At 41.6% G+C, this 27835-nt stretch overlaps 1 protein-coding gene across 1 annotated transcript in view; it reads right to left on the bottom strand.

Annotated features, from left to right (window-relative positions):
* Positions 1-597: 597 nt before the first annotated feature.
* The window catches only part of IGSF5 (immunoglobulin superfamily member 5), a 34472-nt gene continuing 7234 nt past the window's right edge, over positions 598-27835 (bottom strand). Inside the window, exons 3-9 of the mRNA XM_086739892.1 lie at positions 23414-23734; positions 22039-22347; positions 17480-17611; positions 16940-16964; positions 13719-13831; positions 11711-11787; positions 598-1677 (exon numbers count right to left, since the gene is read on the bottom strand). Of these exons, the coding sequence (XP_086596018.1) occupies positions 1609-1677; positions 11711-11787; positions 13719-13831; positions 16940-16964; positions 17480-17611; positions 22039-22347; positions 23414-23734 (1046 nt within the window). The 3' untranslated portion in view covers positions 598-1608. The remainder of the gene's footprint in view (positions 1678-11710; positions 11788-13718; positions 13832-16939; positions 16965-17479; positions 17612-22038; positions 22348-23413; positions 23735-27835) is intronic.

Here is a 27835-nt window from a genome sequence, read left to right as displayed (position 1 = left end):
AACTAGAAGTTGTCAGCAATAGTGACACTTGTATCAGGGTGAGGTAGATGTTTCTCTCAGTGCAAGAGAGAATGTAAATTGCTTATGTTGTCTCTGTATAACACTATACCTATTTACATACCGTGCTGCTGGTACAATTGCATTCAGTGGGAATGCATTTCAAGCTCCTCCTTAACCAAACAAGACAGAAAGAACATAGATGGCCAGAATCTGAAACAGCTTTTGTATACAATTGCACACGGTAGACCGTGAATTGGTCTCAGCACTTGTTTTGACAGACTGACTGATAATGTGACTAGCAGTGCAAAATCTGCCACAATTTAATGAGATATCAAAGGCTAAACATGCAAAACAACTTTTTTTTTCCTGAGATCAGGTTTCAAAGTTATTATTCTTGTTGCATAGATTATCACTGGAAGTAATTCTGTGTAGCAGCTTCTCTCAGCACCCAAAGAGCACCTGCATTCCTTCATACAAAGATTAACATGCAAACCACTGAGTAATTCAGAACAATTTGAGTGGATAGGAAGACAAGTACACTGAAAATAACTTTGTTTTTTTTTTCTGGAAGAAGTTTGCCTTTTTGTAAAGAACTAATAAGCTTGAACTTTTTATTATTGAATACAAATTTTCAAACAAAACATTTCAGCTAGAAATCGTAATTTTTAGATTGGGAAGGCACATATAAGGCCCATCTGCCAGATCTGCTCTACTGACAAGGTTGCCTACCTAAAGTGCCTTTCCCGTGGTCCTTATCACCTCTATCCCTGATGAAACAAAAGGTCCAGCAGGAATATCAGCAGCCACCATTTGCTGTGACCCAAGCCATTTGGCTGCCAAACTCAACCCACAAGTAGAAGAGAGACATAAAGCATTCAAGAAACAACTCTTAAAAGTCAGGAGTTTCAAAACCACATTTTCCCGCTTAAGACTTTTGCATTTCAATCAAAATAGGATTTTTTTTTTTGGCACATGGGTGACTGGTTTTTATTTAACACTGAAACATTGGATTTAAGACAAATACCTTTAACAAAAGAATGTGTTGAAATGAAGCAAATTCATTTCTGATCCAAAGACAATTTTGTTCAAAATTTTGAAACAGCCCTCATGAAAACTTCCCTTGATTTTATTACAGAACAGAAATTGAAACATGTTGTTGATCTGTAAGCTTGAGATGATCAGCTGTACATAAAGAATATTTTTAAAAGCAATACATATTGTATTAACCAGTATTATTATTAACCAGTTCTTCTGAACTAACAAATTTCTTGCAGTTCCAGTCCTTGATCTTGCTGTGGAAAACCTGACATTTCTGTCTGACAGTTTTGTTGATTTCCTTGGGACCCAAAGCAGAGATTCTTGTTCTTGTAGGATCCAGTTAAATTCATTTTCTCTGAAGTTAAGGCTGTCATTTATGTTCATTATTTTGCTGAGATATCAAATGCTACATTATAAAGGTTGCAATTTTATTTCATTACATGAGGAAAAAAAAAGAGAAATAAATTATAGCTTAAAATGAGAGATCTGATGTTAACCTTTCCATGTTGCAGGAAGCCATCCAAATTTGTAAAAGGCAACTGATAGAGAAATTTCCTGGAGAAGTGCATCCTAAACAAGTGTCACATTCCTAATTTTCTTTGGGCTGATCAGATAGTCAGTACGTCTTTGAGGTTGCACCTATGGGAGAGTAAAAGCAGTTACAGAACTAAAAGAAATCCCAGAAAAGTAGTCCCTCAAGGGTCCTCGGGAGGTTACCTGCCAAAGCCTCACCCCCAAGTACTATACTAAAATGAAATCTATCATTAGAAATCCACTCAAAATCTAAATACAAAGGAAAGGATGAACAGTAGAACAAAATAAAAGCGTCACATGCCACACACTGATGGCAGTTCTGGGAATTCATTAATTGAGCTAATGCTACCTGAAAACTTCTTGTGGACTCTGCAGTCTGTATTCTTTTACGCAAAATCTGATGTTGGACGATTCTCCTCCTTAAAGAAAATACCCATTAAGCTGTAAGAAAAACTTGACATCTGACATTGCTTTCCAAATCCATTAGAAATTGCAAGAATAAGCACGCCAGTATTTCTTGTATCTGAAAGAGTGCTCTCAGTGTTTATTCAAGGCAGACCTTTTTTAAAGTTTCCATGACTGACATGATTCCACTTCCACCACCAGCAGCCTGTTTTCAAACTGACTCCAGTGGGATCAGTGCAGGGCAAATACTCAGCAGTTTTGAAAACCCTGTCCTCATTTGAAGTCAGTGCAGTGGATTTCCAGTCCTAATTACTGACACATTTTTACAAAGTATCATTGCAGGGGAAAAGACAAAATAAAATTCATTCTCAAATACATCCAAGAAATGTATGCTTTGGTTATTTAAATGTAGTAGTGAGACCTCACAAAGATAATTACAAAGTAGCTCTAAGGAATGAAAATTTCTTCCACAGTTATAAACCTGCATCTTCACAGTGCTTCCTAAAGGAAGCACTGCAGTTGAATGACTTGCTGTAGCCAGCTCCAGTGCTGGTTTTATCTGCCTCCAAGCGCTACTTTTCCTTACCACTTCCCAACCTGGTCGCAAGCCCTTGGAAATTAATGGAAATTTCACTGTTCTTCTCAGAGGAATTTTTCATCAAGCCCAAGCTGGTTCCTAACTATTGACCAATCTTCATGTGGTTTGTTTCTGGAGCATTAATCACGTACAGTCTGTACTGCCTTGGTATTCTTCCAGTATTAAACATCTTAAATAATGCATTTGGTAGATATACATTATTGAATAAGCCATAGAGGAAAATGTTAGATCACAAATGTGGACAACATGTCTCTGGTATTTAATGAGTCCCAGCACCTCAAGGAAAACCATGGGATAAATATAACTATCCTATAAACATTTCATAAGACAGCTGCCTTCTGTTTTAAACACACTCTTTCTCCCTGCCCCCTCCCCATCCCTTTTTGTTGCTAGAACATACTGCTGTTTTCTAAATTTACTCTTTTTTTACTGTTTATTTTTGCAGAGAGGAGAGGTGTTCTGGGAAGTAACAGGATTGCCTGTCTCTGCTCAAGAGACCTTTTCCAAGATCTCTCTGCTGCACTTAATTTCTTGCAGTTCAGCCCAAAGACCTTATTGGTGCTCAACAGAGACACCACTCATTCATTTCCACAGCACATCAGAAGTTTCCTCTGGTCTGTGTTACCCTGGAGATTAATACATGATGAGATTTGCTCCATTTATGGCAGAACAGTTATTTGGCATTTCCTGATCATTCAGTTACAGGTCTGTTATGGCAGGCTTTTTCACTAGGACAGAGGTTTTGAGAAGCTCTCTCCTACTGCTCCTTCCAAAAATAACAAATTTGCAAGTAGAATGGAAAATAAAAAATCTGAAAAAAAAAAGCTGAAGGCAACTGTTGTGTTTGTGGAAAGCAAGTATTCCCAGATACTGAAGGCTTTCCTTTGAGTATACTGAACTAGTTAGCACACTGAGTAACCAGAAAGTTTCAGAGAGGGTCCAAGAGCACCTCACTGAATGCTGTCTCTGAAACTTCCTGAAACAGGTCATTATTTGAATTCCATGTTTAGCAAAATACTGTGGTAGGAATATTTTCCAGAACTTCTTGCACAAAAATACTGCCTTGCACCCAGATTTACTAGATGAAGAAAAGACATTAATCAGAAAGTTAATCAAGTAATGTTGTGGAAAGAGGCAGTGTTCATGACGATTAGTAGGCAGTACTACAGAATATTTTGATTTGCATGTGATTTTGAATAGGAGGGAGCCAGAGGACTTGTACCAGCTGGATCTAGACTACCCTATTCTTCCCTGGCAGCATTGGGTAAAATGTAACCCAAATACTCCTCTTTTCTTTAAAAATCTCATCTGCAAGAATGAGCCATCCAGCCTCTGCCTTGTCATGCCATTTCTCCTCACCACCGAAGGAGGAACCAAGCAGCAAGTTTGCTCCTGGGGTGGGGACTGTGCCTCTGACCTGCTGCATCTTTCATAGTGATTTGTTTAGAGCAAATGCCCTGGGTTACTTATATTTTATTCTCACTGTGCTCTGATGCCAATTAATGAATAATTTTATGAATTTCAATTAACTCATGCTGTGCACTGGCCCATTTTCTGTGGAGCTTTCTCTGGAGTAGCATAGCCTCACTGAGGCTGCAGTTCACCAAAAATAACTTTGCTGAAATGGACGCTGCTGGCTGCTGGTCAGTGAGCTAAAACTCACTTCCTGATGCTATAGAAGATCTCATACAACATATTACAAATACAAAATGCAGAGGAGTAGGACCACAGCAACCATTTCATGTTTAGATCCTGATATGCTACAGCTGCTAGGGCCTCTGCTTGGCGTTGATTTCAAAGTTGTTTCTTCTTCAGATTAATTCAGTGCTCTACTAGTCCTGTCAGTTCTAGTCTGAGAAAAAAAATGGTTTCATTATTCATTACATCCTACACATTGAAGGGAAAAAAGACAGCTCTAGTGGTTCACGGCACAGCCCAACATTACGGGAGCAAGTTTCTAAAGTGACTCCTCTGTCAGTAAGGGTGCAATATCGTCAGCATTTCTTCTTTACATAGTTCTAAAACTCTTTGTACTGTCAGCTTGGCATCTAGTTAACCATGGATATTTGACAGTCACATGTTTCAAAGTCTGTCTGTTGACTTATCATCTGCCCTGGATGCCTTTTTATAGGGATTACTATAAAGGGACTATTATACTGGGAAAAGCTTTGCATAGTTTTTTTGTTTTGGTTGGGGAAAGAGATGCCCAAATCTTTCCAGCATTTCCAGCTCTCCAGCCAGACAAAAAGAGAGCTAGCAATCCATGGATGAATCAGAAAGTAAAATGTGTGTGTGTAACAGCTGATTTCAGGGTTGAATCCTTCAGTAATGTTTTGAATACTGATCTTCAGTCAATGAAAGAAGGACTTATGCTATTACAAGTGTGTTGTAGTCATTTCTGCAACCCATATGACATCAGCGATATGAATGATGAACACACATCTGGCTTTATGAAACAGAGCTCTGATCTTTAAATTGATTTGACAGATGGCAGCTCCTCAGACACTGATTCTATGGAAATGTGGGATAAACTGAAGGCTTTGCCTGCTATTAGCTGGCCAAAAAAAAATCCAAGCCTAACTGTATGAGAACAAATTGCTGAAATTAATGTAGTAGGAGTACTTCCAAATGTGCCTGCATGCATCATGCATTTGTCTAACTGTTAGAACAAAAAGTCAGGGAGGCACAGCTTTCTGTTTCTGAAGGTTACTTTTCCCTCTGCCCTCAGTTTTTAATTCTCATTCCAAATTTACTTCATTTAGAGGAAAATACCAGCCCAAAAGTTCTGGATACTATCAAAATAGTTCAAATACACTATTCCTTCAAATAGCAAACCAGTTCCATTCCATCAGCTTTTCATACACTTAGCATGTTTCCCTGTCCATGAATAGGCATACAGCCTGGAAATTCCTTCTCATTTCTTCGTGGGTTAATCCCACACACATAACTTCACTTCTCTTCTTCCATAGAAACTTGGAAAAATTATACTATAAACTGCACTTGCCTTTTCTATATCTGTATCATCAATATTTATTACTCTCTTAATCAAGATACGCTGACCAATGATACTATATAGTATATTTCGTCGGTAGGGGTAAAATTATTTGCTGTCATTGGTTTATATTTCTTTTTTATTGACCTTTTAATTCAATTTTGATAACTTAATTTTTCTTTTCAAACAATCCTCAGAGTCAGAGCAGTTAAATACAGTGCAATAAATGGAGCTACAATTAATCATTCTTTTCCTTCCCAGTATAAAACCGCAACCACAACTAAATAATATTTCCAGTTTATAAAGTGTCATTTGGAGTTGTTAAGAAGAAAAATAGATCCTTCCTCATTAATGGAGCCATGACTCACTCTGGATTGGAGAGGAGAAGTGTGGCTGTGGTGGCAAGTGCAAGCCTCCTGTAGCTGTGCTGAAGTCAGCTGAATCGCACCAGGGACGAATCTGGCCCACTATAAATGAGCACTCCCTCCCTCTTATGAAATGGTCCTCTGATTTATCATAGAGGCATTTATGGCATATTAAATGGACTAATTATGAAGCTTGTGTAGGAGACTGTCCAGTCCTGCAAGATGCTGAATCCCTTAGGGCTCCTTTTGTATCAGCAGGACTTGAAAAAGTGCAGTTACTTGGAGGTGGCACTCAGGACCTGGCAGAATTGGCCCTATGGCCCTTCTTCAGGCTAAACTGTCTGTGGGACTGCCCCAAAATCTGCTAGAGTCAAGGTAAGAGATTCCCTTCATTGCACTTGGGTTTTGGAAGGAGCTCTGCACAATGGGTCAGGGTGTGAGAAACAGCCCCTTGGATGGGACCTTGACACCCATTTAGCCTGTAGCTCAGCCCTGAGACTAGGAGCAAGGATCACTCTCCTCTCACGGCTGACAGTAACAAAATATGCAATTAAACAGAAGCCTGTAACTCTACTCTCCATTTGACCTTTTCTTGGCTAATGTAATCAGAATTAAGACCTTCCAGCACCCCTGACTGACGGTCCTGGCCTCCTCTTCCAGTAGCTGGTAATTTTTTCCTCAGCTCAATAATTTAGTTCCATATTCATCATTTTTTAAATGTTTCGTACACCTTTTTTCCCCCCTTCTTCTTCGCTGAGGTATTACTTTTCCCTAAGATGATTTGCCAAATCTTTTGTTTATGTCATGAATTGATCAATGTAATTGCTGGGAAACATTTATCTTCTGTGAATGTTTTGCATTAGTTTCTGATTCAAAGAGTTGGAATGGCCAATAGCTGACCTAAGAGATTTTCTGTTGTCACCTTTTGCAACGAGACTCAACAGGTATTTCAAGCTTTGTATCTGGTTGGGTCCATGGGCAAAGACTTCTGAGGAAACAAAACCTGTGATACAAAGTCTCCCTTAATCTCACAAATCATTTATAATTGTAACTTTTTACATCTGGAACAGAAGGGATCAAATTTGAAGCTTATATGCTCAGAGAACCAAGGAGACTGCCTAATGCCTCTGACCTGTGCTGAAGCTTTCCATTCAGTTTTCTCCTGGGAGCGGGAGGAATGGGCTGTGTCTAGTCAAAATCCTAACTTGAAAACTCTTCATTCACTGCAGCTGCCCTGCTTTTCGTCTTGTCTGCACATCCATGAGCTTATTTTAATTTTAAAACTCTCAGTTCAAACTTTGCGTATATGGAGCTATTTTCTGGCCTTGTTGCTCATGTTAATCCTGATCCCATAAGGTGACACAGAACTCTTAAGTTCTACCACCTTGCAGAGGTGGAGATGCACGGCTTTATGTCTTCAGTCTCTGAGACTTTTTCCATCAGCAGATGGGCTCCTCATTCACTTCCTGCCCTGCTACTGAGGGAGGGTTTGGATTCTTCATTACTTGTTCTTGACCTCCACAGAAGCACTGCAAGGACATTTGCTTATTTTTCTTGATTATCCAGGGAGCGAGAGGCAATTTGCTGGAGCCTACCCCTTTATGACCTCTTTCAATGTGGAAATAAATATCTGAATAACTTCTCTTCCTCCTGTTTTTATACCCCACATTTCTCATTAAAAAGTTCGGAAGAATAAAGATGAAAAACCTTTGGGAATGCTTATGGTACCCAGGCAGGGAAAGCCAACCAAGAAACACAACTTTCTGTGCTTAGAAAATGCAGTTGCAGGAAGGCAGGTGGTTTCTGAGGAAACTGTCTGATTCAGCACAAATTGGCAAACAGTTAAATGGCTCACCATCTGATTTCTCCTACTTGACAAGAAATACATTATAACAAAAGAGCGCCACAACGTTTATTATGCAATATATTGGCAACGGTGGTGATTGAACTCTATTAGAATGCATCCAGTAACACTTTTTGTCAGAAAACCTCTATTACGCAGTTAACAGGGAAGGTTATGAATGTAAAAGAAAAACACTTTCTTTGTCTAGGAAATGTTTTACTATGCTTGTATATAATGTCATAAATTCAAATCACAGACTGCAAATCCACAATTTAAGGTAAACCTATATCAGCCTTTACCAGCTCCTGCATAAACAAGATGGGGCCATCACAATGTACTGAGAAGGGCTGTTCAAACTGAGAGATAGTTTGTCTTTACAAGCCATTTGTAGATAGCTAAATATTCCTCCAACATATGGAAAACAGTTATAAATAATTTTCACCTCTAAATAATCTCTTGATATTTTTCAAAAATGTGCCTACAGTTATTGATGCAGGCAGAAGCCAGCTTAACAGATTTGTACCAAATATGTCCAGGAACAACTAGTTTAACAGAAATGGTTCAGCTTTATGCTGTGTGTCTGTTGTGGTTTTGTTTAGTGAGGGGGGGGCCTAAGGTGGCAGCTTCTGTAGGAAACTGCTAGAAGTTGCTCCCCTTTGTTCAGTGGACTCGGCCGGGCCTAGGGCGGACCCGCTGCTGGCCAAGGCCGAGCCAATTGGTAGCAGAATGTTCCGTGATAACGCCTCTGCAATAACGTACTTAAGAAGGGGAAAACAAAAAAAAAAAAAAAGAGAAGATGTGAAGAAGCTGAGCAGGGGCAAAGGCGCAGAGAGGCAGGCGCAGGCCTCACGGGCCTTGCAGGCCTCAGCCTCTGGCCTCTCGCCGGGCGGCCGACTGGGCCCAACTCAGCCCGGCCTGGCTGCAAGAGGTGGAGAGGAGATGAGATGGATGATGTGAAGAGATTCTGAGAAGCGTCTGCCAGCCTGCTGTGAAGAACTTTTATTGTGAGAGGAACAGCTGCAGACGCCAAGGTCAGTGAAGAAGGAGGGGGAGGAGTAATGCGGCTCCTGGCCAAGATTCCCCTGCAGCCTGTGGTGCAGCCCATGGTGGAGCAGGTTGTCCCCCTGCAGCCCATGGAGGTCCACGGAGGAGCAGAGATCCACCTGCAGCCCGTGGAGGACCCCACGCCGGAGCAGGTGGAGGCCTGAAGGAGGCTGTGACCCGTGGAGGGCCTGCTAGGCCAGCTGTTCTGGAGGGACTGCACCCGTGGAAGAGATGACCCACGCTGGAGCAGTTTCACAAAGGACTGTGGCGTAGGGGTGGGACCCCACAATGGAGCAGGGGAGGAACGTGAGGAGTTCTTCCCCCGACCATGAAGCAGTGGCGTAAAACAACACATGATGAACTGACCGCAACCCCCATTCCCTCTTTCCCCCTGTGCCGCTCGGGGGAGGGGAAGGTAGTAGAGATAATGTTAAGCTTGGGAAGAGGGAGGGGTGGGGGGAGGTTATCTTGTTCTCTGTCTCATTATCCTGCTAGTTTTAGTAATAAATGAATAGTTTTCCCCAAGTCGAGTCTGTTTTGCCCATAACGATAACTTTAAGGATTTTCTCCCTGTCCTTATCTCAAACCTCGAGCCGTTTTTCTTATATCATCTCTCCCTATTCTCTCAGAGGGTGGGGGGAGTGAGAGAGGGACTGCGTAGCCTGGTCCTGATCGGGGCTGAACTACGACAGTGTCTCTGATGGATTTCAATGTTTCCTTAGCCACTCAGCTGCAAAGGACCTCCTAGGCCATCTAATCTAGGATTTGACATGGAGGCCTACACCTACAGTCATGTTTCAGTTTGAATCAGGAGCATGAACCCAACGCTTGTGAACCCAGTTTCCTGATGGTCTCCACTCACAACACTATCGTTCACTGTGGAGCTGTCTGAGAATACCCAAAGTGGATCCCTTTCAGATGACACCAAACAGTTTGATGCCCCCTTGATGCACAACCAGTACATATAAACCATCAATGAGTACCCAGTCAGTGGGAAACAGCTACAACTAACTGAAGTTATCACCTCCTCCTGAAATGTCTATGGGGTGGATATAGGGTCCTCAGCACAAGCTTTTTTGCTTCTCAGAGCATACTGTGATGTGCTACATGCCTTGTGCATTACAATCCTGTTCATAAGCGTATCAAACACTGTCTGAAACTGTTGCTCAGGGTTGTATATCCACACTGAAACCTCAGCTGTTTTGTATACACTTTTCAGCTCTGCTTTAATAGTATTTTGTTCGACAAGTAATTAATGTCAAACATAATAGCTACCAGCCACAAATACATCAGCATCATTGCTATTATTTTTACTGTTATTATTTCGATCATTGTTTTAATCATTGATTGAGTACTTCCTAAATTTCATTGTGTGCCAAAAGAACTAGACATGCTGTGATACGATTTATATGCAATGTCATCCCAAGACAGATTTCTCCATTGTAGATGTTGAAACAGCTCTTCAAAAATAAATGAGTTATCGCTGTGTTGAGGAGTGAACTCGGCATCACATCACTGCCGCTTTCCAAAAGCGTATTGGCAAAAACCATCATGAAGATGCTAAAAGTATTTACAAATATATGGAATAAATCAAGATCCACATTGCTGTTGTGCTAGAAACTAAGAGAGCCCAGCACCACCCTTCAGAATGGGTTAGCTGAGAGTGGAACAAGTAGAGGAATAAGCACTGAGCTCTGCTGCTTTACATGTTAGCCATGTGGAAAGGGGGCAAAGCTCTAGGGTGGATGGAGCATTAACTCTGTGCTTTCCCTTCCATCATTTCCTGCTGAAATACCACAGGTCTCTAAGATCAATGTAAAGTTCCTGACTGAAGCAATTTCTGCAATGTGGAAGTGTAACTGGAAAATACAATCAAGAAATGATCCAAAGCAAATGCACATTTTTCTTTACTGTATCTGCACTGGATTTTGTTAGCAAAGGAACCTCAAGCCCCACCTTCAACAGCGCCTCCATCTTATATTCACATCTCCTCCAGTCTGGAAACTGGGGAGAACAACAAAATCTTTGCAGACCTCCACTTTGGCAAAGGCACCTATATAGCAGAATTATTAGAGGCCCAAAGCAAAGCAAACCTTCATATTGTAATGGTTTAATGTATAATATATGCAGAGGTGAATTCTAAAAAGCTGAGCCAGAGTTACTCTGGCTGGCAAGGCTGAAAGAATTAATTAATGGCAATAAATGGGCTTGTGGAGGGAGAGAAGGAGATTTTTTTTATCCCAGGAATGATGAAAAAACTATTGGCTTTACCTACGGGAAGTCTGTCCCAGCCAGGGCTACCCACCATGCTGGCCAGCAGAAAGGCCTCGCTGACATTTGGAGGAGGAAAGATACAAAAATCAATGGAAAGAAAAAAGCAGGCACTGACTGAATTCCTGTCAGAGCTCAAGGAGCATCTGGACAATGCTCTCAGTTATCTAGTTTAGATTTAGGTAATCCTGTGAGGAGCAGGGAGTTGGACTCCATGATCCTTATGGGTCCCTTCCAACTTGAGATATTCTAAGATTCTATGAAGGGAAGTCCGCAACTTCATAACTTTAGCCTGAGAGGTGAGGAGGAAGATGTATCAGGGTGCTGAGGGGAACAGATGCGTGACAAAAGCTTTATTAGACACTTCTTCCAAATATCAGGAGTTGTTTCTCCTTCACCTTCCACCCCCTCCAAAAATCAATCTAAATCCAAGGCTAACACTCAGGGCACTTATCCTTATAAATCAGACATTCAGGAATGCTGAAGGGATCATTCCACCTACCCAATATCAGCTGTAATTGGCTTTCAAATGTCTACCTGCACCCAAAATCTATGTTCGGATAGACTACGATATACACTGTGTGAAAAAAAAATGGTCAAAATATCAGCATTACAATTACCTTTGGTGCAGAACTGGTATGTAAATCTGCAGCAGGGATAGTGAACTTGGAAGACATTGGAGGAAGAGAGGCAATTCCTGTAAAAACAATACACAAGATTACTGTTATTCTGTGTCCACCATGGCATAAACCACAAGTCATTCAGGAATAAAGTTAAATATGATTTAATATTGTGAGCCAAACTTTAGCTAACTTGTTGGGCTAACATGGCAAGGTTTTTGTAGTGAGGGGAACTTGCAGGGGTGACTTCTGTGAGAAGACACCAGAAGCTGCTCCCATGTCAGACAGAGCCAGTTCCAGTGGCTCCAAGATGGAAGTACTGCTGGCCAAAGCTGAGCCCATCAGTGACACTGGCAGTGGCACATCTGTGATAACGTGTTTAAGAGGGGGTTAAAAACACTGTGCAACAGGAGCTGGGAAAGAGAAGTGAGAAAATGTGAGCAAAACAACCCTCCAGATAGCAAGGTCAGTAAAGACAGGAGGAGAGGACTTGTGCGAGAGGCCAGAGCAGAGATTCCCCTGCATGGAGAAGACCATGGTGAAGCAGGTTGTCACCCTGCAACCCATGGAGGACCCCATGCCACAGCAGGTGGAAAGAAGCTACAGCCTGTTGAGGGCCCATACCGGAGCAGGCTTCTGGTAGGACCTGTGGTCCCATGGAGAGAAGCCCACGCAGAAGCAGATTTTCTGCCAGGAATTGTGGGAGACCCATGCTGGAGCACTCCATTCCTCAAGGACTGTACCATGGAAAGGACCCTTACTGGAGCAGTTTTTGAAGGACTGCACTCTGTGGGAAGGACCCACTCTGGAGCAGAGGAAAAGTGTATGGAGAAACGAGTGGCAAAGGCGACGTGTTATGGACTGACTGCAGCCCCCATTGCCCTTCCCCCTCTACTGCATGTGGGGAGGAGGTAGATGAGTTAGGAGTGAAGTCGAGCCTTGGAAGAAGGAGGAGTGGGGGAGGTATTTATAGTTTTATTTTGATTTTTTTACTATCTCACTGTGTTATTAATTGGCAATAAATTACAGCAATCTTCCCCAAGCGGTGTCTGTTTTGCCCACGACAGTAATTGGTGAGTGATCTCCCTCTCCTTATCTTGACCCATGAGCTTTTCCATCTTAGTTTCTCTCCCTGTCCTGTTGAGAAGGGGGAGTGATAGAATGACTTGGTGGCCAGACAAGGTCAACCCCCAACAAGGTCACCACACTAACAAATATGAAAAGTCCCCATTTAGGACCCATAGAATAAATTTGTCTAGGTTTACTTAGTTTTCCTTTTATTTTTTATAACTGCTATGTTTTAAAATACCACGTGCTCTTGAAATCTTTCCACTACACTTACTTCTTCACAATTTATTTGTTAGAGAGAAAAGGATGTATGCCTAAATTATAGACTCTGCACAATAATTTTACGTCATTAAGCGTTTGATTAAACGTTTTCATAATAATGTGGTTATAAATGCAAGAGGTGGGTAACAATTTGGTGGAGATTTACATTTGCTTTTGAAGAGTCTTTGTGCTCAAGGAATATAATTTATAATGCCTTAGTCATTTTCCAGTAAAATTGTAGTTCACTAACTGCTTTATTTTTCTTTCCTACTTTCTTTTTTATTTATTTTTGTTCTTATTTTTGTTTGTGGTAGTGGAGGCTTTTTTTGTTTTGTTTTGTTTTTACAGACCAGCTGCAAAATATTGCCTAAACTGGGTATTGTATGGGAATCCAGTACTCCCACCTCTGGCCCTAGAAAGTATTTGGATGAATAAAGGCATTTAAAAAAACAAACCCAGGACAAAAACTAAATTAGACTGCAAATAAATTTGACATTTTCTCAATACCTTTGAAGGACCATACTCTAGAAAACCCAAAATATTCTGAAGAGGTTCAGGCCAAGGGCAAGTCCTTCACGCAGTATTGTGAAATCTTGTAATTTAATTGCTTGACATATTGTCCAAAATGCCTGCGTTGAGAAGCAAGTTGACAATATACAATTCATCAGCTTAGACTCACTTGGGATTTGTTCTGTGTTCCTCAGTTCCTCTGGAATGTATCCCTGATTTTCACTACCATGCCTTTGTCTGTTTTCCAAATCGCCATCTTTTTTCTTGTCAGCTGAAACTTTTCTAGAAACAAAAATGCCTGTCATTAGAACTTCATTATGATATGAGAACTCTTGGATAATAGGCTACAGAGGAAAAATTACACGTCTTACTTCTGAAAAAATAGGTGCAAAATATATCTGTACCTTCCAAGTAATTATCTAGTGCAAATCTTGTCCCATGTAAGTATTACCTGTGAAATTCTGTTTAGAAAGTTTCCATCAACTGCAATATCAGAAAGCAGGAAAATAAAATCATCAGTCTTCAAGGAGTGAAGACTTTGTTCCAGACAATAGATTCTGTATGAAATTAATTTTGTCCTCTAATTTCGAATTACAGGCTACTCAGTGGCCCAATACGGGAACAGCAGCTAGATCACTTATGACAGCTCATCATTTCTGTGACTTGAGCCCACTCAATGACAAAAACAAAGCACATTAGCTCACATCACCACAGTTAGCTCTCAAGTGATTCATCCATACACTCCAAAGTTAATCTTTCATTTTGAAATTTACTTTACAAGCAAGCGTAGCCACAATGAAGTTGATAGGATTTCCTTGGTTAAAGTTAACACATCTCTGAATTTGCAGAACAGTGACCTGCATAGCTGCACAGTGAGAAAATAGTACCTTTTTACTCAAAACTCTGCTAGAAGAGATTCATCTGTTCCTACCATGGACTGCTCTCTGGGATACTTCCAGGTCCATCTTTGCCTAGGTTTCTGGTGTGGCAATCACAAACCGATGGCAGGATTATGAAAACCCAGAGGAAATATTCTCAGTTAGCAATATTTGTGGATGCTGCTGCATTTACTTTTTAATGTTTAGTAGGAATTACTTTGCAGGGCCATAGAGCTTCAGATAAGCATTACTGATGCACACATAAATCTGACGAGCCAGCAATGACTGTGTGGCTTTTTTAGGAGATAAATATGTTAGATACCACTAAGAAGCCTGCCATGTTGCTGGAAGATGAGAGCAATTGTTTAGGAGTACCACCTCCACATGTTACATGATACTGTACTGTCTATTTTATCTGATCCTTAGGTCTCCGCAAAGTCAGTGTAGTAGCCAAATTGAAAGCAGCTACAAAAAAAAAAAGTGTAGGAAGTACAGAAAGACAGCTAGCCAAGATAAAAACAAATGTGGGAAGTAAAACAATATATCTTTGGTCTCACTACTTCTTCACTACTACTACAATGTAGCCTCCAAAATCTGGACAATCACCATTCATTTTACTGCAGGTAGGTTCCCTCCAAGAAAAAAAAAATTAGTGAATCTGTAATTTATTGTAAATCTGTAAGTTATTGTAAAGAATTCCTGTGATTTCAGTGTCATTGTTTACACATGCTAAAACTTTGCAAAACTGTCAACACTGAGTTTCTAAGTCCAAGACAAGCCATAGAGCCTGGACTCTAAGTATTTGCTTAAGTGCTTGCTTAACTTTCAGAGTGCAAGCAATGTTTATGAAGTCACTACAACAACTCATGTTTACAGTTAATGGGAAAACTGAAGTTTTACTGTACTGAAATCTAAAAACAAACATTCTGTCATGGAGATATAACTATTTGATCAAACCAGACTCAAAGAAACAGGGAGAAAGTACCGTTGTGCCCTATTCCGGACCTGTTCACGTTGTCTGAAAGAAGGCACTGTGCAGATTTGCATCAGCAAGGCAGGGTTCTGGGAAGGACACGGACCCAGCCGTACTCATCCCCACTGCTGGGCAGAGGCTTCCCGCATGTTCAGTTGATTTTGCCTTAGCAGGATTGACCCTTGCAGAAGGCTTTTGGAAGAACCAAGTCAGAAGCCAAGCAAAAAGGCTTTGTAGCACTTTATGCACAGCAAAACCAATATGCAAGTGGTACCTGCTTTTGGTCTCCCATTCCCTGCTGATTTAATCTCACTCTATTTCTATAGCTGCACTCGGTAAAACAATCAATTTTGTATTACAAACTAAGAAATCGCATGGAATTTTACTGGTATGGCACGGCATGAAATAATTAGCATCATTTCCTCAGGAGAAAATGGTGTTTATCTAATTTCCTTATTTTGTTTCATATCAATAAAATGTTGTATAAACGAAAATCTGTCAACAGGCCTTCACAAAACTTCCCCACAAGACGCCATTAATGAAGGCAGGCGTTACTGAAGCGCAAGGCAACGCGGTGTAAGGTTTTGTAACCTCATGAAGAGAGGGGGAGTTAAAAGCCCCACGAGCGCAGGCAGTGTATGAACTCACGATGCTCCCTAGAAGCTTAGAAAAAATAACTCCAAACAACCCCAGTGACGCGTCAGTCACAGCCGCCCCGGCGCGGATAAACAGGATCTTAATGCTGACAACCAGCAGCTCATGATTTCTGACGTTTGCCAACCCGAAGCCGTGAGGTACCAACGGCTTTGTACCGAAGCGCGACTGGTAAGCACTTGGTGAAATGTCGACGCTCGTCATCGAGGCAGCTGCATTTATGTATTTCGTTGCCATCAGCCTAACGCTAACGAACCTTAAAAGAGCCGTGGGGACGGTGTGGTTTGCCTGCCGACCTGTGCCGATCAGCTTGCGGCAAGGGGAAGGTCCGCCCCCGACCCCCGCTCCCCCGCCCCGCATCGCACCCCCGCCGAGCCGCCGGCTGTGCGGGCGGGCAGTGCCCTCCTCTGGCCGCGCCGGCCCGCTGCGGGCTGCGCTCCTCGCCTGCCTTCCGCGGGGCACCCGGAGGGGCGCGCAGCCCGTTTTTTAAGGATTCCCTTTGCCCGTCGGCTTCAGTGAGAGTGCGGTTTGGGTTTGTAATTGCCTTGCGGGCTGAGTCAGAGAGCGAGCGTTTGCAGGATTTTAATTCTTTTCACCCAGTCCATTCTGGGAATGGAGATCACAACCTGCTGCGTGCTGAGGCCCTCGCTTTTTGCCCCTGAGGTCAGTCCCTTTCCCCGCAATCTGACCCCTTTCTCCGCATACTGACCCCCTTCCCCTGCTGCGTGTACAGAAATGGGCGAGGGTCACACAGTGGGGCAGCACTCAAACATCCTGCGAGGGCTGGGTGATGGGGCATGGAAACCTGCACGTGCCCCTCACCATCCTGCACCACTTGGAAAGAGTTCAGTTAAAATGAAAATTCTCCCACCTCATCCAGCTTACCTTATTTCATTTTGATATGTAGATCCTGGAAAAGAAAAACAAAGAAACAAACAAAAAGAAATGTGTTCAAAATGCAGGAAAATAAAAGGTGACCTACTAGAGCGCTCCTCTTAGAGCATGGAGCGTGTTCCAGCTACCACAGGGGCATCTCTCCTCTCTGTTTACAAAATTGTGCAACATCCGTGTAGAATAGCTTACACAGAAACTGGAAATTAGGCATACAGCACTGAAGGTGTGCTTCAACAAAGAACCTCAGCATAGGAACTAAACGTGTTTGAAAGTTAACATACTCCTGAAAAACATGACCCCCTTGTAGTTAATGCGAGTGGCTGACACTGACCACTTTGTACCAACTTATAAAAGAAATGGTAAGGTGAAATTAAGGAGTGTCTTAACTAGGTCATGGTTAAGAGCAGGATCTGTCTGCTCACACTTCTGCGTACAGATCTTTGCACAGCACCAGAGCTGACGTAACTAGGAGATCTATATCTAATTTAAGATACTTTTTAATGTACAGCCCAATTGTAAAGGTCCACTCACCTTTCTTCTTTAGGCAGCAGCAGCGTACAACCACCGCAATAATAATGATCAGAAGAATAATACCAACAAGTGAAAGCACAACTGCGAGTACGATAACCCACGTGTTTCTGTTGTCTTCACTATAATCATTTTCTGTTAAATTAAATTGAGAAACATTGTACTATCAGAACCTCAAAACATCCTTTTTCAGAATATTTATCTTTTCTGTGAGAAGCTATTAACTGTTCATTGGTTACTTAACAAGGAGTCTGTGTTTTCCAAATGACAGACTCTGTATTTATGGATGGTGCCCAAGAATTTTTAAAGTTTCCAAATGCAAATTCTTTATTGCAATTGTGACTTTTCCCACAGCTACCTCTCTTCTGAAAAACATAGAGTTGCAATCTTCCAACCTAAACCTTTTGTAGATATGTTGGGCCTCCCAGCATCCTTTGGAGACATTTGGGGTTGAGGAGAGGGGTTAAGATTCAATTTAGGTGTCTATACTGCAGATATTAAGCATCTTGCCTAGCTGCTCTTGTCAGCGAAGAGAAGACAAGTATTTTGGGTTACAATTCATTTGGCCAAATGTGCATGTGTCCCTTTTGATGAATAGCTCTGAAGAAGTATCCATTTCTCCCCACAGACCACAGCAGTAGTCTTCGCTGACTAGTACAGATGGAGACCTCTAGTCTATAGATATGATTTTCTGATGAATGCCATTCTGGAATTTCTCTCACTGGTTTCAGCAGGTGTTTGATTTTGGGACATACTTGGCAGGGCATCTGTTATCCACTGAACGAGCAGTGAAGAGCTAAATCTGTAAGGAGTAGCACCGTTTGGGAATACGCAGCTACTAACCCATCTTCTCTACCAGCATTCTCACAACATTAACTTATTCCTTTGTCTTTGCTTTGAGTTAAATGAGGTGATTTAAGGATAATTTGGTGTCTTGCTGAAATTGGTTGCTATGACCAAACAGTTTTCCTGCAGAGCTCCCACGTGCACAGAATTTTAAAAATACCTCGTATTTCTCACATAGCCGGATGCACAAGGAAGATGTCAATTCTGATTACGACATCATCCTACCCTTTGGTTTTGACCAGATATTTCAGAAGCACCTCTAATTTGGCTACTCTTCAAAAAGAAGCCCCAGAATCATTTTGGCAGTTGTTTAGAAACAAGCTTCAATCCAAATTACAGGTGTGAGACACATCCAAGCTGGACAAAACCCATTCTGTCGCACTGGGTTTATGACTGTCATTTCCTCATTAGAGGTCCTAGTTAACGACTGCATGGCCACATTTAGCTGACAGCCTCTGGAAAAGGTGCCATGGCAATGTTGGTGATTGGTAGCTGCACAGTGTCAGGGCTATGCTCCTGATGTGTGAACCAGAGTATCCGCTGGTTTACCTATGGCAGGGAATGAAGTAAATCCTTTCTATCTACAAATTTGCCTGGGCCTACGTTTGGGCTTTGGAGATTTCAGACTCCAAAGATACAGGACCAGAGCCTCCTACAAAGCTTGAACCTCTGTTAGGACTCTGCATTCTCCAAAGCTCAGGTCATTATGATTAAGTAATTTGTTCCAATCTTCTCTAATCCTAATGCTCAATCAGCATGTTTTGAATTTCCTCTGTTAGAAAAAACAAGCACCCAGCAGCCTGCAAACCGGTCGTTAATTCTGTTGGCTGTAATCAGTTGTGATTCCAATTGATTATAAACTTGTTCATAATGTTTTTATCTAGAAGTACTGTAACAAGTATCTATATTTTATCAGATTTTCTTCCATGCCACAGGGATTTCAAGATGCCTAAAATAGGAAAGACAGCGATTTACCTATAGAGGAAAGCTTAACCCTAGTGTGAAGGGAGGAGCTAAACATACCTGCACTGGCCCATACCTCCAGGCTGGCTGCCACACCGAGGTATTTCGCTCCCTGTCAGGTGCAGGTTACATGCCAAAAGAGGATCTAAGGAGCTGAAGTGAGAAGGACAGGATACAACACAAACACTCCTGGCACTTCAGCATTGTAGTTTCTCTCCAGTTTTGGAAGATCCAGAAGGAGACTGGAGCTGGGACCAGCAGGTATGAATGCAGGCGCTGCCAGCTCAACACACAAGTTGAGCTGGGGTGCAAGAGAGGGACATTAAAGCATGAGGACATCAAACTACTTTTAGCCTCATTACTAAATCCACACCAAGTTATATGAGGTGCCTGGTGTGGACAAAGCCACTTCCTCATTCTACACGGCCCACCCTCTGCTGCTCTCTGGACCTCTGTCTCCTTACAAAGCTGCCCAAAAATTTACTTGGGCTACATGTCTGCAGAAAATGGGATTTTCCCTGGCACATGCTGGTGACCAAGGAGAAATGAAAGAACGGAAAAAGCTGCACATCACTTCTTGGACACTTTGGAGCTTTCTGGCTAACTTAAAAAGCAAAGGAAGACTGGGTTCACAACAGATTCCCTATCTTCATCTTCTGCAGGTCAAAGGCCCCATGAAGTCAACGCTGATGCCAAAGAGAGCTTGAGTCCAGCGAAGGGACTCTGCCACGGACCCCATTTCCCAATAATAGCTCTGTGAATGTGTCTGCCAGGGTAACTCCATAGGAGGTCCTAAATCTGGGGCTCAGCACAACACCACTGTGAGCAAGGTAACTCTGGAGGAGGAGTGACAGACATAAAAATGCATTACCTTGTGTGGAAAGGTCTGAGATTAAGACTCATCTAGAGGTGCAGGAAGGTAGGACATTCATTAACCAGGAGACAGCTGGCTGAGGAGGGCTCAGATTTTTGGTTGCAATTCTTGTGAACGGACAGGTATTGCTTGTGAGGAACATGGAGGAATTTGATTCCTCAAGCTTTTAAGTGAAGGCTGAAATTGATACACTGTGGTAGTTTGGGGAAGGACTCCTTAGATCTTTGAAGCTAGTCATATTCTTTCCTGACAACAGCTAGCTAAGGCTGAGTCTGTATAGGAAAAGTCAGACAAGCTCTGAGATGTCAAGTGTGATGTATACATTATATATCTTCCTCTGTCATAAATGCCATGTCTTTATTTCATTCTAATAATTTAAAGACTTCATATTCTCATATCCCAACAAATTTTCAGTGTCTGCTGCTGCACAATGATTTTTCCAAAGAGAAATGAATGATGGTCCTATACCATCATTATTTATACACTAATTGTGCTTCATGACACCTGTTTTTCTCCTCTTCTGATTTACAATGAGTAGCTATGGAAACCGAGGGTGGATACCTCACTACTTCACAAAGGAATAGGCAAGAGTATTTTTTAATTTCTTCAGGGTAGTTCTATTTTGCTTAGTCAGTAATTAGGAGCAATCTGACTACAAAGAAGTCATATTAAGAATGGTGAAATGACCTTTTTCAACTGCATTACAAGGAAAATATTTCTGAAAAAGGATTGCTAATAATGACTCATAGTTAAAATAAAAGGCACAGTTACTCAACCTCCTCAGTTGTTTATAACTTGAAACTTCTATACCAAACCCCTCATCAATCCACTGTAAGAATGTCTTTGTATGTACTGTTTCCCCCATTACAGAAAAAGAATCAGTTCATTAAGAGAAGCTGTCAGCATGATTATAGAAGCTCATGATGCTCACCACATCATAAAAAGAATCATAGATCCAATGCCCTACTCTGTACAGAAGACAGCTGGGGATGCACAGACCCACTGCAAAAACCTCCATATAATCTATGCATTTCCTGTACCGCAGGGTAAGGCTAATAAAAATGATGTCACTATAGGGTGGATTACATCACCACAGGAGGCAGTGTACCTATACTCAGCAACCTCAGCTCCCTGCCACTTGAAGCAATTAGTGCTTCAAGTTCAGTTTGCCTTGAGACTCCTCTACCTGACAGTGGAGACACTTGGCTGGTCCCAGCAGAGGAATGCTCCTAAGGACAGGCTGGTACTGTCTCCCTTGCCTGCTAACCCACAGGGAGGTATTTCCTCTTACTTGCTCTTATTGTGTTATGGTTTGGGAAAGAAAAACATTTTTTCATAGGATTCTGTTAGATGGTGAGGCAGATCTGTAGCGATAGTCCCATTTTCTTTGTCCCACACTGGCAGCACAGACAAGATAAAATCACCCTTTTCCTGATGAACTGCCTAATACTCTGAATATGTTAAATTACTTTTTTTTTTTCATAGGATGTCAGTGAGGCCAAAGATCAGCAGTATTACAAAAAAATGCTGACAACCTTAGCAAAAATATTTAGGGTGTTCAAAGGTCTTGATAATTGTGATAATTGTTTTTGAGAGATTTGCCCAACATCCAGGCTTGAATTAAAGCAACCTTGAATTTCTTAGTCCTAAGCTGGACTTTGTGGTTCATTAAGCTTGTACCAGTCCTCTCACAGATGTGAATTTAACCCTACCGATGTACCAGGTTGTGACTACTGTGTGGTAATTCTATCACCTTTGCACATCTCATAGTATTTAATTTGCAAATAAAAGACTTTTCAAAATAAAACACAGCAAAACAAAACAAAAAGCACAGTTCTGAGAAAACAGTATAGGCAAAGTACAATGAACATTAACTTACCTAGAGTAGAGTTGACAAAAATAAGAGTTACGGTTGCATTCTGAGGGTTAGGGAGTGCTTCTATGTCAGCTAAACAAGTCAAAATCTCAGTGCACGTCGGAGTCAAAGTTAGGATGCTCAGGGCATTGTGGAGGCCATTAGATCCTTGACTTTGCTGGGTAACATACCTCGACTCATCAATGAAAGAGTCATTTGTCATCCAGGTAATGTCTGGAGCTGGAGCCCATCCTAAGGCTTCACAAACAATTTCAACTGTTTTGTTCTCTTTTACTGTTAAGGTGCTATTTTTGATGAATAAAGATCCATTAACTGTAGGAGGGAAAAGATGTTTTGTTCCTTCAGAATATTTGACTGCATTGCTTTCCTGCTGATAGTTTTAAATCTTATCTTGCTACCCAGAAATAGCTATGCCTTGAGATATGAAGTCAAACCGAATCGTTATTAACACAGATGTACCATATGCATGATATAAACATGCAGATATTGCAACTTCATGGACACATTGTCCAATATGTCTAAAGCACAAGTCTTAGCTTTCAGTACCTTTCCAAAAAAAGCAGGAAGTTATATATTTTAGCCATCCTGATATATTTCCAGCTGAAGGACAACATAATGAAATGACAATATTTCTCTCTAAATTTTAAGTATGCTTGGGTTTTATCAGGAAAGGTTTATGGGTAGATGAAGAGATGTTCTCATTACATGAAGCATCTCTTTGACAAATGAATAGTGTCTGGTGGTTAGATCTTGCTTTAATGGCTGCACTCTGTCACTGCTGATGCTTCAGAGAGGAGGAAGAGGTCTCATATACATGCGCTTGATACACAGGAACTTTTTGTTCCTTGGAAATGGTAGCTTGCAGCAGCAATCATATGAAGAGCATTGCCTTGTGTCACAAGGGCTTTACTTCTATATGCCATTAAATCAAACTTAAATAAGCTGGATACAGCCTGATTCCTGAGTCAGAAATCAGGATGGAGATCTGCCCTAAAGACAGCAGAAGATTCATGCACAAAGATGTGTGTATGGGGTAATCCATGATGTTTCTAGCCAAAAGATCATTTTTGACTGACTGCTGGTGGGCCTGATATAGCCTTCAAGCACTTTAGCACAATCCAATGAAGAATAAGAGATGTAAAAACAAGGAAAACCAGGAAAAAACAAGGGCAGTTCAAACCTTTGTTAATGGCACTTTGGATGTGACTCTGAAACCTGCTTTAGAGTTAAAAAAGTAAATTTAAGACAAGGAGGACAGGAGGCAAATGATGGTAAATGAGAGCATATACTCCTTCGCAGGGATAATTTGGGCAATCCATTAGAGGATTTCTTTAAGGGCAGCATAGTAAAATGGCTTTCTATGATTGGCTATACACACCTTGAACAGAAAGAAATGCAATGCTGCTCTCATTGGATTGCTGGGTGCTGCATGCAATTCTTCCAGAGTCACTCAGCTGCGTGTTGTGGATGATCAGCTCTGAGGTAAACTCATCGCCGCTGGTGTAAGTTTGAGAGGTGAAGCGATCTGATGTTTCAATAGCTCCTTGGGAGTTGATGACAGTGAGGACAGGATTTCCATTGGACAGCCAAATGAGAATTACCCATTCTCCCGACACAGTGCAATTAAAGCGGGCTTCTGAACCGGCAAGGACTGTTGCATTAGTAGGGCCACGTACAATAAAGTAACAAAAGCCAAGACCTGCAAGGAAGAAAAAAAACCCAGTCTGTAAATACATACAGAACACCACCACCACCACCTTTGACTGAATTTTTGCTGCCAGCAATTTAAGGCTAAAAAGCCAGGCGCCCTGGTTCAAATAGTATTATTCACCAGGAGCACTGGGGTGTTGAGCACTTAGTGACGTATCAGGAAAGGCTCTTGATTCAGCTGAGCTGGCACTTCACCTCTGACAGTTGTCAGTATCTGATACTTTCAGGAGAAGATTCTTGTGTCATTTTCTGCAATGTCTGTCAGTAAATAGTTAAAAGATATGGATGGTGAATAGAAATTACACCTGAGTAATATTAATCCCACAGCAGTAAACAGCAATCAAATGCTACATTGTTGTAATGGATCCCCCAAGCCAATCTTTACAAACCCAGGAAGCACAGGTTTATATAGATTAAAAGATCTTAACCAGTTCAGAGATGGAGATGTACAATCTATCTTTCAGCTCCAACTCAGATTAAATTATTTTCATAGAATCACAGAACAGTTAGGGTTGGAAGGGACCTTCCAAGGTCATCTAGTCCAACCCCCCTGCAAGGAGCAGGGACATCCCTGACTAGATCCTTCTTTAAAGATGCATTTGATTTTTGGTCTCTTCTCCTCCCACTCCAAAATCACCTAACTTTCTCTTTTCAGTGATTCACTAAAAAACAGACTTATAATTTTACTGAAATAAAGTTCTGCTTTTCAATAGGAAAATACATGAGTTCTCTAGACTTCAAATAAAAAAAAAAAAAGAGTATGTAATTGATCCCTTTTCCATACCTCAGATTGCCACTGATTTTTCGCAGCACCAGCATATGTCCTTCCATGCTCTTCAACCTGTTTATCTACCTCTTCCCTTATTTGTCACACATGATTCACATGCATCTTTCCCCACCTTCTCAGGCTTTCTGCTAGCCAGAGCTGCTGTAAGTCACCAGTTTTTCTCCTTAAAAGGTAGTATGAATTTTGGCTACTGTTTTTCAGAACTGAAAGCTTATTTCTAATGAAGGTATTCTGTTTTCCTTTCCTCCTCAACAGACCCAGGGCCTCCTGTTGCCCTCAGAGGAATGAATGTGCAGCTGTTGCCCAGGCAGATGGTGGATCCCCTGTGCGTGGGAAGGCAGAAGCACTCATTTCTACCAAGCAGAAAGTGAAGGAAGGATGAAGGCAGAGACCTTTTTTTTTCCAAAGCAGCAGCTGTGACTTTAGTCTCTCAAACAGCTAGGGGAAATGGGTGCAATATTGAAGGTGGGCAAATCTTAAAACTATTTCTCAGAGACAGAACATCATGTACCCTAGTCTTCATGAGGGACAAAACTTCAAACTGTAAGAACAAACCAGATTATTTGGCTGATGTCCTAGGGAACAGGACTTGAGAGAGTAGTGTTGTGAGAAATTAGGAACCTGCTTCTCTGGGTCTTTGTGAATCCCTTTGACTTTTGGCTCAGTTCCCCAGAGCACGCTATGTCCATGTGTAGTAGAGCGAAGGCAGAAGTACTATTGATGCCTTTCAAGGAGGAGCAGCTGACCAAACAGCCATAGAGTAATTCAGGTTGGAAGTGGCCTCAGGAGGCCTCCAATTTAGCCCTTCTGATAAAGCAGGATCAGTTCTGAGGTTGGACCTGATTGCTCATGGCTTTATTAGGGCTTAAAACCCTCCGAGGGTGGAGACTGTACAGCTTCTCTGGACAATCTGCTGTTAAAGACCTCCCCACTGTCCCTTCTGTAGACTGAACAAGCCCTGCTCCATCAGCTGCTCCTCACAGGCCAAGTGCTTCAGCCCATTACCATCTTGGTGGCCCTCTACTGAGCTCACTCCAGTTTATCCATGTCTTTCCTGTATTGGAGAGCCCAAAATGGTATGCTCTCATAAGCCAAGCATTTCACTAACTCACTGCCATCGACAGCTCTGCTGGTTGCAGGTGGAGTGGAGGGGGAGGGAGAGGACTGCCATTGCAGGCTGTGCTGTTGATGAGGTTCATCTCAGGGGACTGCTGTGCTCTGCACGGAACTCACCAGGCACAGCTCTTTCTCATCCCACACAGCTGCTGTCACCTCTTCACCTGCCTCTAAGCTTGGGTCTGCTCCTTTTTGGCCTAGTGCTTACCTGCACCTCACTATGACAAAATTGCTCTTTGATGAGGGCATTGAAAGGTTTCAGTGGCAAGGGACCCCAGGAAATCTCTGGCCCAACTCTCGCTCCAAGCACAGCTAGCTTCACAGTTATGTAATTTGCACAGGGCCTTGTCAAGTAAAATTTTTAATATCTCCAAGGACGGAGATTTCACAAGCTCTCTGCAGGCCAACAAGTCCTGCCAGTGAGACCTACCTCAACAGTGAGTTTGCCATCACTTACTGGGAAATATCTATCTGAGAAAGCACCAGGACTGCCAGTACTGCCCCTAACGATTCAGGCTGTAGTCTGTATAATTACAGCAATTAGACACTACAGTCCAGTGCAGTCTAATTAAAACTCCTGCAAATTTGGCCTGACCATAAGTATTCAATTGTTTTCCAGGAGAAAGGAAGTCTGAAATGGCCACTATTCCCTTGCTATGAGTATTCAGGACAAAGAAGTGATTTTTAAAGTTTTCATTCAACCCAGCTTTTGTACATTTTAGGTAGTTTATCCATTAATGTACTAATTATAAATAATTGAAAAATTCATTTTTCATTCAGTCAAATCCTGAGATGAATAGTGGAGAATATGCTGTATTGTTTCGCACAGAAGAGATTTTGAGAGTTGTATAAGTGGAACCAGAGCCCAATCTCAGTTATGACGTTGTAAGCAGAGCCTTGGTGAATGCACCCAGGGCACAGGGTCTGTAATCTCACTGCTCCGATGTCAACACTATTTTCTAATTCCCAGCTCACATTTAATCCTAGGCAGTGTATATCTAACCAGGTTTGTGCCAAGAATTGTTCCTTAATATAAATAGCTCCTCTCCTTCCTCCCACCTGCCACATGTATTTACAGACAAGAGCCTTTTCATTCTTTGTTTTTCAGGATTATACAAACCTAGGTCTCCCTGGTTCTTTGTATGATTGACTCTGAGTTCTCTCATGTTTACAAAAATCTCTACAAAAATTTTCCACCTTCCTGGGTTATGTTACCTCTGCCATGCACCTCATTCTCCAAGGTACATCTGTGCGTGAGCCATAAAACATTAAATGAAAAGCAAACTTCACTTCCACTGATAGTTAATAAACCCAGATAAGATACAGTAAAGTATATTTCTGTTCAACGGCTCATTTTTTCCAACAGCATTTATTTAAAGCTCTTTTCGGACTTGTAAAGGTGAACTGAAATGTTTTAAAACATGAAACATCTTGAAGACAAATTCAGCAATCAAATCTATGTGCATACCTTAGTATGTTGCTTTCTAAACAGTTAACTCCCAAAAAATGCCTAAAAGCCATTTCCTCTCTGTTCTGTTTGTCACATTCTGAATGTTAGGGATTGGCCATGTGTCTGTGGATGGCATCATTGACAGAGCTACGAGCTTTCTAATGAACATGCACTGATGAAGTGCATTCTAGTGAGACCATTTGTCACTTAATATGTCCCTCTTCCCTGATGTTCAACATCCAGTTGTCATTCTTCTATTCATAACTTACATTACCAGGGTTGAGACACTGTCCTAAGCTCAAATGTGTCTTTGAATTATTTATCTTTTCTTGACTCATATTTTAGCCAGCCTTTACAATACTACTCCCTGTACATCTATGATGTCTGAAATATGTTCATGTGCTGAGTTTTTTGATTTTCACTTTGAATTCTTCCTGACTGATTGAAGTGGACATAAACAGCTACCATAATGATAGACATAGCCATGAACAAACATCCTTAGAGTTAACATCAAAATGCATTTAGTTGCTTATGAAACAGGAGCTGCAGTACTTATTCATACTGCTCCTCTTAATGCAAACGAATCTCTCTGCATTTGTAATTTATTTCTATGCCTGTGCACTTTACTTTCCTAAGGAGCCATGGTTTACCATGGCTCTGAATAAATGATGCGACTTTCAGTGCACAGCTAGTTGTTAATTAATCATTTGCTATGAGCTCATGTCTGTGAGTTCCAT

This window comes from Chlamydotis macqueenii, chromosome 1 (assembly GCF_036417535.1).
Source record: "Chlamydotis macqueenii isolate bChlMac1 chromosome 1, bChlMac1.mat, whole genome shotgun sequence".
NCBI lineage: Eukaryota > Metazoa > Chordata > Aves > Otidiformes > Otididae > Chlamydotis > Chlamydotis macqueenii.
Note: the sequence above shows the minus strand (reverse complement) of the source record. Positions and strands in the feature narration are given on the sequence as shown.